Genomic DNA, 11,517 nt, shown 5'->3' on the forward strand with positions numbered 1-11,517 from the left:
AATGTGTATTTATATTTTATTATGTATTTTATAATGATGGCGAGGATGATGTAATATAACGTTGAGACGGAAAATGAATATTTTAATCCGTTTATATAGTAAGGATGGGTAACAGAATGAGTGTAGTCGATAAAAGAAAAGAGGATGAGCTGCAATGGATGCCGTGTGCTACGAAAAGGGTGCAGCGAAGAGTGCATGCTACGACATTGCCTGGTGTGGATACAGGACAATCCACGAGCACAGGGTTACGCCACCCTCTTCGTCGCCAAGTTCTTCGGCCGCGCCAACCTCATGTCTTTCCTTTCCTCCGTTCCCACCAACCACAGATCCGGTAATTTATTTTCTAGTTAAATAGTTTAACTGAAAACCGTTAAATAATTTGATATATCATATTTTATTATTGACAGCATTGTTTCAGTCACTTTTATATGAGGCAGTGGGTCGTACCATAAATCCTGTGAGTGGGGCAGTGGGGCTGCTCTCGACAGGCAACTGGCATCTCTGCCAGTCCGCGGTGGACAAAGTGCTGCGAGGGGGCGGCGCCGCCTTGACGGAAAGTAGTGATCATTTGAAAGAAGCAGAATCAGAAGAGAGAATTGAATCAAAGAAGCAACCAGCCAGCAACACAACAACTACTCATCATTGGCCTTCTCAAACGACTGAAACCAAGCTGCTTACGCTTTTCTTATGACCTTCAATTTTCTTATTTGCTACCAACATGCTTAATGCCTTTAATTAACAACTTATCACTAATCTATATATAACCAATAAATGAACTTATATTCATCATCAAGAATGTTGTTTTCTTCAATCTTTGCTTCCCGACTACCGCATCCATATTAGTCCATCCAATTTTATGTAAAAATATCTCTAGAATTAAAATTTCAGAGTTAAAATCTTATCTCCGTTTTTCTCCTAATATGTGATGACGTTCATTTCGCATTTAGTCGTAGCAAGTGGGAGATTTTTCCATGCATGGTTTAGTATGATCATGTCATGGGGCCAGCAACTTGTTCATACTAAGTAAAAGGATAAAAGCTTCTGCTTCTGTTTAAAAAGGGGGTCCATCATGGATAGAAAGAATTTCATTTGCTTTAATTTGCCGAGTGCTAAATTAAAATAACAATAACGCAAAAGATGTGTAAATAAAATAGTTAAAGTGGTAGGAAATAATTCTAGTGAACTTTATCCAAGTGAATCTTGAAGAATAATAGTTAAAAAATGGGACTTGTATATATTATCACACATCAAATATGACATCTGCATCACTCACAATGTGTACGGTACTGGCTTCTGCTTGTTGTGGTAAGGCAAAAATACAAGACTTGTATTGCATGTACAGAAATGTGAATGTGAATATCACTGCCCCTTCACCTCTTCCAAGAGTCATTTACTTAAATCAAATATTTATATCAACTTTTTGTATTGATCTTTTTTTTTTTTTCATATGGTGGCAGAGAATGGGCCTGCATTCCCATTTTTGGTGTAGTGGGCTATGCTAAAAAAAACCAAAAGAAAAAAAACATTTTAATGATAACAATATACAATTTGGCAGCCTTTACTCTTGTGCAAAATCAAGTGAAGCCTGTGATTGCTAAAACTGCTAATCAGAAAATAAAATAGTGAAAGATGGGAGGAGGAATTGAAATGAAGTAGGCGACATACTCCCTAATAAACAATGATTAGTTGATTACATATAGTATAGATTTATATACATAGACACTGCTTTCCTCAGATGACAAGTGACAAGGTAATTGTATACAACTCTAGCTAACTACTGAGAGAGGAAAGCCACCTATTTTTCCTTTTTTCTTAGTAAATTGAAATCCAAGACACAAAGATATACTACACACAAAGACACATTACAAGACCACACCAGAACGAGGCTCCAAAACTTGTCAAATGAAATACCAAAACACCAGCTGTTAACTCTCCATGATTATTACCTTGTTGGTTGTTGTGTGTTATCATCTCATCTCCACCCCGTGGAAAATAAAAAGGCTGAGAGTAGTGTTAGCATTAAGAGTGAGCAGTCTGTCAAATAAGGATCAGTTGAGTTCTTTCTTCTACACATGTGTTGTCAGGCAGCTGCAACTTGGTACTCGAGATAGTTGTAACATATGCGTTCTTAAGCTACAATCCTTCACCTATAACAATATTTACACATACAACATACCAATAAGAAATTCATAGACAAATTGGTCAATTGGGGTGAGAGAGATCTTCAGAAAGAAAAAGAAAAACATGACTACCTGCATGGCTGCTAATGAGGACAAAAAGTCCTTGCATTGCTCAAGCAAAAACCTTTCCTTTGAGGTCACCTTCACGATTTCCGCCACCAAGCAGTTAGTTTCTTCCACCTGCTACAAGAAACTAGTGTTTTTTAGACATACTGATAGAAGTGTAAATATCCTCTTATCTCTTACCCCATTCCCACTTCCCTAGTCCGTACTACATATGAACCATGCGATGAGTATGTGGCACCCCCTAGAAAATTGAGCCAACAAGCTTTTAGACCATGCTACTTATGGTTTAGCATGTTTGGTTAACAAAAGCTTCTCTCTTGTAGCTTTTATGCAAACCATGATTTTTAGGTCATGTTAGAATTTAAGGTCCAATGACTGATTGCTTCATCAACCCCACTAATTCAAGAAAACCAAGAATCAAACAAAAATATGGAAAGTAAAAATTATACACATTTTCACTCCATACAACCTTACATATACCAATGGACGACAATTAAAAGAACACAGGCACCTTGCTGAGAAGCACAAACACAAGAAAATAAAAATCACCTTTGATGAGAGAGAGTATATAGAGGATGCCATTGCCTGCATCACATCAACTGCTGACCCCAGAGCATCCTTTAGATTTGGTACATCCGCCTGATAAAGAATAACAGTTAAGATTTCACAGTCTAATTGAAAACGGTGAAGAGTGTTTCTAGAAGGAAAGAAAAACAAGAGGCACATACTACTGCTTTTTCAACAACCGGAAGACGGAGGGTACTGGCCTTCAAAGCTTCAGTTGCTCCAAGCAAAGAATTGGCGTGATCTCTATCTAGATGGGCCCATTCTTCCAAATAAGAAATCTATGGCCAAGAAGAAAAAACATCAATAATCGGGGAAATAATGTTAATAAAAATATTTTTTTTATTAGCATTATTAAAAGCATACTGATTGAATGCATTTAGATTATGATTCTCATGTAATCATGAAACCAACTTTGCATCAAGATATAAAAACATCAGCAAGTGCATGCAGGCATTTAAAGCAATAATGCAAAAACACAATATAGAATTGTATTAAGTTTATCAACTTTTGGAGTCACATGCACTGCATACACGCATAATAGGTATTACATTTGAAACTGAAAACCCTGAACCATACCTGTCCCTTTAGGATGGAAGTTAGCTTCAACTTTTGCCTCAGCAACACCAGCTTGATTCTTTTAAGTATGACTGAATGCCTAAGTTCTGAAATTGTAACCCATGCATTCCACAAATGCCTCTGTGCAATGAAATACATTTAAGTTAGCCTAACACTACATTACTATTTAGTAGTACAGTTATCAGCCAACAGAACAGATGTTGTCATCCTAAACATGGAGTGAATTATTTCACTACGCATGGAACTTGAAGTGCCAGTAAAAAAACCAGGTGCAGGAAACATTCTTTAGAAGTGTGTGGATACCTCTCACGATGAGCACTCTGGAACATTGTACAATCCAACAACTGTGAAGTGTGAATCAAACCATTGAATGTCACTAATACTAATACGTTTCTTGATCCTATTCCTATAATATGATGTAAGAAATTAGTAGTGTTACTTTCATTAGACACCTCATGCCATCATAATGATAGATCAAGCTATGCTATCAGGAATTTCACTCAAGGTAAACCTAAACTATTCTATTTTCAGCTCATATACTTAAAGTTTTGGGGCCTGCAAACATCCTCTATCTTGCATGTTACAGATTTTCTTCCTCAACATAGATAAAAAGGCTAAGGGTGAGTCTTGGTGCAATGATAAGGTTGCTTGAGGCCCAGGAATTTGAATCCTCTAAAGTGAGAAAGTTGGTAAAGTGGTAAAGTGAAGGGTTAATCATTATTGATTTTATAATTTTCATGAAATGTGTGCGCCACTATCTTAATTTAAAAGTGATTAACTCCTCACTCTACAACTTTACCAACTTTCTCACTTTAGAGGATCTTAATCCAATGCCCTATGTTTAAGGTCATGGATTCAAATCTTGTGGAAACCTCTGTTTGGGTGGGTACATGCTTATATTCTCCACACCCCCCACTATGTAGGAGAGTCATAAACTGGGATGCCACTGGTAACAAGGTCCATTTTAACCACTTGTAAACTTCCACCTGTAACTAGTTGTAAACTTGACTGGCAAATGGAATGACACTAGTAAATCAAGACACAGACTTTTGTTATAAAGCATCTTCTTGTTGTCAAACTGACAAGATAATTTTTCGGTCAGAACAAGGCAGGAAGTATTCTGAACAAATTTCCAGAGTTAGTATGACTATTGGTCCAGAAAAGGTATGATTGTTCAACTAATACATAAACCATGTTGTCTTTCCTTACCGTGGATAAACAATCTCATGTATGTAAGTTTTCTGCAAGCATTTCCATTTCTAATAGTACGTTAGCATACTTGGGCTAGAAATTTTGGAGAACTCCTTGATAATCTTTATTTATGGAGAACACCCTTCTCAAATGAGCATTAGAATGATTCTATTCAATGGTTGATTTTTTTCTTCTATTTTTTTTATAGAAAAAGAAATTATACAAGAGGAAGGGGCATCCTGACATTGATACAAAGATATATGGCAAGCACCTAATGGGATAAACCTTGTGACAATGCAAGTCATTTCTTGACATCAAGATGAATAATACTATCTTTACTTTTCATGCTTAAATACTAAATCCAAGAAGTATATAATTAATTTTTCATTAATCAGTATTCTATAATACCTAGGAGCCTTCTAGATAAATAACTCAATAGCCTGCCCTCCCTAAATATCAGATGAGAGAATATGAAGGAAAACCCAGCCCCTAAACCAACAACACTTGTGGGACTTGCCAGCAGATAACTAGTTGTGGGAAGAGGAAACACTAGAAGACTTTCACACCATAGAAGGCTAGAAGATTCAGATATTTAAGATACAGGAACAGTGTAGCTCTATCCAAAGAAGCAAAAGTGATTTGTGATTAATTTTAAAAAATGCTATTACCAACAATCCAACATGAACTTAAGCGTTGCATCTGCATATTCCCTTAAAATCAGGCATCAAATTTTCGTTTGAGCAATAAGAACATTCATCATTCACCCTAAGACTCTAGCCTCTTAAACTTCCAGCACATGGTTATACAAAATTATTAGTCTGATGATGCACTCCAAGGCACATTACATCAAATGTAATCCTCACTAATCTAAATTGTTTGTTCCGCAAACCATGCTGCAGGATATAAGCATTCAATGACATGACACAATTACTAGAAGAAAAAAATTGACACCCCAATTTCAAGCAACAAAAAGCATACCTCTGCACTCAGTTTCTGAACCATGAAGGTAGCATCTGCCCTTGCATTAACAAACCGCCACTGCGCATAGCGATTATACAGAAGCCTCAATGTATGTGCATCGAATATCCGATCTTCCCCTATCTTCCCTCTTCTCACATCAGCAGAGAAGCTGAGAATAGAAGGTGTACTACTAGAATTACTACTGATGGAGCTGGCAACAGCACTTCTGACCCTAACAGGACTGGCAATCCCCCTCGAAGGCGAGGATGTAGAAGATGCCCAAAGTTTACTTGGTGAAGCAGGCCGCGCTGGATTACCCCTGATAGGAGAAGCCATGGTTCTTGGAGACAAGACAGGGCCACCACTATTATACCTTCTCAACTGAGAATTCTTTGCTGTACCAACCATTCTAGAGACAGGGCTTGTTGACAATGGTGAACCGGGATCCTGCAGGCGGCGCAGGCGGCTATTAGTCTCCTGCCAAAACTTGGCAGAAACAACAATGCCGCGAGGCTTAGCAGCAGCAGAAGGATAATCCTGCACACCTGAAGTGCTACCAGAGGAAACACTATCACTATCAGAAGCAGAAGCAGTGAGATCACTAGGAACCAATGGAGACTCATGATGATGATTATTATGCTTATTATCGTCACTCTTCAACAACTCAGCTTTTCCCAAATCCAAACTCAACCCTGCAACCCCACCACCAAAAGAAGCCCTTCTACTGCCACCACCATCCAAAACCATCGATTGCTGCAATGCACGCACCACTTTCCCAGCCCCATTTCCAACAGTGCAATCCACACTCCTATAGAGGCTATTCGGACCTGAGTTCGGGTTCCGGGTCCGACCCGGCCACCGGTGCTGATCTCCGGGCCTTGAATTTTCCCCTTGATCTCCTCTCACGGGAGTTGACCTCCGCCGCTCCGGAGTCGCAGCGGCCTTCCTGGAGTTGCCGGAAGAAGGCGGCGTGGCGGTGGCGGAGGCCTTGGCCTTGCTGATCGGAAGCGAGAACGCCTCCCCTTGGAACGAAACGGAGAGGCTCCGCGTGGAACTGACAAGAAGCTTAGCGGCGGCGGAGGAGACATCGGCAGCGGCATTGTCGGGAACCGGAGTCATGGGCCTGCTGGGCCTGCGTCGGCCCACAGATTGGGAACGGTTGGGAAGGAGAGGAGTTGAAGGAGGATGAGACGAATTGGTTGAGCGAGAGAGTAGAGGAGAAGGGAACCTTCTAGAAGAAGTGGAAGATGAAGAAGTTGAAGTAGTTGAGGTTGAAGTGGTGGTGGTGGAGGTGGAGGGTGAAGGAGACATGTACCTTGAAGAAACTTGCCTCCCCTTGGGTCTTCTAGGTATGGTAGAGGTGGTGGTGGTGGTGCCATTGGTGGATTTCGAGGGTAATGGGTCGGTTGAAGCTGCTGCAGTTTCAGAAATGGCAGCCACCATTATAAGGAACTTTGGGGGATAAAGGTGGGAACTTTACCTCACATTGCTTGCCTCATTTACTAAAAAGGGGGTTGAGGGTTTAGATCAAGGGATTCGAGTATGGCGGAGAACGGCGAAATGGGTATGCGCCAGATTCAGTATTGAGAGAAATAGCGTTCCAGGTTGTGAGGGTTTAGAGAGAGACAAGAAAGAAAGAAAGAGGGGTGTGAGAAAGCCAAGTAAGTAGGTAAAACTAAAACAATGAATATGGCTTCAATCTTTGGAGGAACGTTATCTTAATCAAATTAATTAGCTAATCACCATTTATTTAATTTTAGTGCTCTTATTCTACTACTTACCTCTTTTTTTATTCTATCCTCTATATAGTTTCTCAGATGTGAATTAAATTTCTCGCTACCTTTTACTTGGAAGGAATCATAAACAAGTTTATGTTACTTGGAAGACTTCAATTTTTAATATTCTTTTTCTTATCAAGTTACTAACCATTTTAATTTCTAGTGTTTGCATTATTACCGCTTGTGTTATTCTTAGAGTTTAAAAGTTACCTACATTGTTATATAAAGTTAAAAAGGGGAAAATCTAAACACCTTGTTATTGCCTTAATTAGCATTAGCTGGTTCCCTTTTTCCAGTACAAAATATTTATTTCAGAAACCGTGACCAATTTAATGGAGTCTTCAAGGATTAGTTGCATAAGGTTTACTAGTCCAATCCCTTTCGTTAACCGATATTACATCAATCTTATTTTCTTGGAAATATTAATTATGTTAGTAGCTAGATTGGCATGTCGTATATTATTTGGTGGCCTGGTGGGGGAAGAGATTTGAGAGGAAAAATAACTAAATCAAATTGAACACATATTTAGATGCTTAAATACATTAGTAGATATTTGTTATCTATTTCTTCATCTTACCAAATACAACATTAATGTAATAATGTTGTTCCCTTCAAGTCTTCAACTAAGCCATAGCAATGAATGATACCTTTCTAGAATTAAAAGTACATGAATGTAGGGAGGGAAAAGAAATTAGAAAGAGAGAAAAGAAAAGAAGCAAATTTTTATATATTTTTGTGTAAACACACAGCATCATTTCCAATTTTTAGTAGCTTGTTTCCATTAGTTTCCTTCTTGATTACCTTTAACTGTTCCATTACTTGAGGCAGGGGCATTGACTTTATACATAGCTTAATAAATAAAACTAGTACTAGTCTTGGTGGATATGCTCATGGAGTGAAAAACAAAAATTCCTTCTTTCCTAAGCATAAAAGAAATTATTTGCTAAATTTGAATAATCACGATATTTAACTCAAGTATATAATTTATATCCGATAATCAAAACGATATCTATACTATCGATTTTATCAAATGAAAAAAAAGATTTAACTGAGTAAGTTTATTCGTATTATGTATGTAATAATCTATTGTTCTTTGAACAAAACTTAATTTCACAGCACATTAATTCTTGATTTACCGAATTAGAGACGCAGTGAAAAAATGTGTAATTTTTATTACATTTCAGCTATGAGGCTGTCTCTTTCATGTTGGTGTGAAATATTAATTTTGCCGTATAAGCAGCAGAGTGTTTGATTTTCATAAAACAATAATACAAGAAAGTGATGGGTCTTACTTTCACGTGTGTATATTGCATATGTATAAAATTAGTAATAGTAATTAATAATAAACAGAGAGATTTGTGAGAGAGATAGAGAAAGAGATGAATGAGCTAACCCCTTCATGAAAGGAGCTCTAAAGCAGATACAGTGGTTGATGCCATCAATGAATTTATTTTGGGCCATAAAGGCTTAGACATAATCAACCAAATAAAGGGCTAATAGTGATTTTTGCAAGCTAAGCTATAATCAATTTGATTATTATTAACCTGCAGATTAAGATGCCACATCTCTTTCTAGCTATATGTCCCTGTCCCTCTACACCCACTCATTGCACCCTTTGAACGCATCGATCTCATTTCTTCATATCAGCATCCTCCTGTGTTTCCAATGGAGACGGAGATTGAAAGACGGAGAGTGAGTTATACCGTCTAAGTATTATGTTTAATTTAAGATTAATATGAAGATTGAAAGATAAATTTGAAGTTTGAAAAGTTAAATGATGATAATTTTTAGAAGAAATGTTATTAAAATTTCAGTTTCCATCCATAAAAATTTCAGTCCTCTGCGTGACTGTGTCCTCGCTTTCTAGAGGTACTAATTAAAGTAGCGTTTGTTTTGAAGTACTGGCATAGAAACTGAGATTCAATATCATGTTTGTCAGTTGGTTCAGAACTGTCTGTGTTCGTAAAATTCCAGTATTTCAGTACCTTCAAAAAGTAGGGACACATGAGACTGAAATTTTTAGAGACGAAAACTGAAATTTTAATAACATTTTATACTTAAAATACCCTCATTTCAATTAATTAATTTCAATTTTACCCTTTGTGCAAATTAAATTAGAGTTTTATTCTTGTTTCAATTTCTATCTCCCACTTTACACCAAATAAAATATTGAAATTTATTTCCATCTTTATCTCTTAGTCTCCATCTCTCGGTCTCAGTCTCTATCAAAATGCTACCTTATAAAATTTTGAATCCGAGACTAAAATTTTAGTTCCATCACTAAACATAATACTACGTATCAGTCTCCAATGTCACCAGTATCTGAAAACAAAAGCCATTTACCTCTAGCTCTCTAGCCACTTGAATTTATATATGTATGATTCCTTAATATTCTGTTTCTGTTACTAACTTTCATCCAACAATGCTTTTGCTCAAATACAAAGAAAATAAATATACAATTAAACTTTGACAAAACACAACAATAATGTGTTACAGTTCAGTATTCTCAATTAGGCCTAAGACATCTTATCAATCTAAATGCACTTTCTGAGAAGCATAATTAAGTTACAAGATACTTGAATCAGATCATATCTCACCATAATTGGAGATATAATTCTGTATAATTATTTTAAATTTCCTGCTAGTTTCAAGGATAAATAATTGTATATCTTCATGAAGCAAACATCAAATTGAATATTATTCAGAAATATACAAGTAATTTGACGTGGGATGACTTTATAAAGTAGTTGAAAACCAAAATGAGATACAGTTGAGCACCTTAGAGAAGCAATCAAAGAACTGTATTGAAAGCAAATTATGAAATGCCTTTCATTTTGTCTATGTCAAAAAATGTGCCATATAGGTTGTGATAATGTTATTAGAGTATGACAGCACATAATTACATCAGAAATTTTGTGAGGCCTAGCAACAACTCTGTCCAATTAGTCTTGATCTTACTGTCTGAAAGAACCTGAGAGAAATTTATGATTTTGGGTTCAATTAATTGAATTCTTTTTTTTTCCCCATAATTAGTTAATGCAAACATGATTATCCGCTATAACTAGTTACTTCAGAAGGGAAGGAGAGTGATTATTGTTTAGCCAGTTGGTTATTTGCATAACCAGATTGCTGATTAGTGATTGCCAAATAATAATATATTAGCTTTAAAATCACTGATCCATAATTATAAATAGATAAAATCTATAATCTGTGTCCTGTGATGATAGCCCCACTTAATAATGGATCACTCATCCATGGCAAATATATAAAAAAAATGATGAGAAAGTGCATAATCTTTGAAGGCATGTGACTTAAGCCACACTAAATGGAATAATCGGTTAAAAAGTAAACACCCACTTAAAAGATATGGGGGTTTGATTAGTTTGCTTGGGAAGTGATTATAGACATAGACATATATATAATAACAGAAGATAGTATTGTATTATTAATTAAGAATAATATTTTGCTTCTGTCCCATAGCTTTCCAACGTTGCTTCACCTTTCCACCGCAACCCCACAAGCCCAGAAATGAAAATAATAAAGAAAGAGAAAAAAGTGTGTGATTATTAATTGTTTATTTATCAAGAGAAAAATGTGGAATATACAACAAGGTTGGTGACCGTATTATATATATTGGCGGCTAATGCTATTCTGCATGCTCCAAATTCCAAAATGAAGTTATTATAATATATTACTTTTGGGTTAATATTCCTTGAAGCCAAAGATTCAAGATCCTTGATTTTTCATTTGTTGAGCTAAAAAGCTTTTGAGTACTCAAAGAACACACAAAAAATCATCATCTTCTTCTTCTTGCCTGGCTTACGTCACTTTGTACATGTTCTACACAAAATTAATATACCAAGAATATGATTAAATGAGAATATCACGTTATAAGCTCAATAAAAAATAACGAGTATGTCATTAAGATTCATGAAGTCATTAACTCACGAAACTGCCAAATCATCAAATCATCATATTAAAACCGTACATTTAGGTTACGTTTGTTTTTTTAGAACAGGACAGGACAAGACACTGAAAACAGGACAAGCATTGTTAGTGTCTCTGTGTTTAGTGTCTCTGGACACATTGTCTCTATCCATGTCTTTTCTGCCAAATACGATTTTGTGTCTCTGTGTTTATGTTCCAGTGTCCTGTTTTTACAAACAAACGCAGCCTTAAAGACAGTAAATACAGTTATA

General features: G+C 36.5%; 1 protein-coding gene across 2 annotated transcripts; it reads right to left on the minus strand.

The window, feature by feature from the left end:
- Window positions 1–1,642: 1,642 nt before the first annotated feature.
- Window positions 1,643–7,277, minus strand: LOC112711914 (QWRF motif-containing protein 2). Of its 2 annotated transcripts, none has more exons than XM_025764651.3 (6): window positions 5,559–7,277; window positions 3,390–3,509; window positions 2,975–3,091; window positions 2,796–2,885; window positions 2,253–2,360; window positions 1,643–2,147 (listed from the first exon to the last, which is right to left on the minus strand). In XM_025764651.3, the coding sequence occupies exons 1-6, from the start codon at window positions 6,981–6,983 to the stop codon at window positions 2,067–2,069; spliced, it is 1,941 nt and encodes a 646-aa protein (XP_025620436.1). In that variant the 5' UTR covers window positions 6,984–7,277; the 3' UTR covers window positions 1,643–2,066. The 2 variants fall into 2 exon arrangements, with proteins under 2 accessions (XP_025620436.1, XP_025620435.1); XM_025764650.3 differs by having other exon boundaries at window positions 2,253–2,363; window positions 5,559–7,241.
- Window positions 7,278–11,517: the final 4,240 nt, after the last annotated feature.

The sequence above is a fragment of the Arachis hypogaea genome, chromosome 9 (assembly GCF_003086295.3).
Source record: "Arachis hypogaea cultivar Tifrunner chromosome 9, arahy.Tifrunner.gnm2.J5K5, whole genome shotgun sequence".
Classification (NCBI taxonomy): Eukaryota; Viridiplantae; Streptophyta; class Magnoliopsida; order Fabales; family Fabaceae; genus Arachis; species Arachis hypogaea.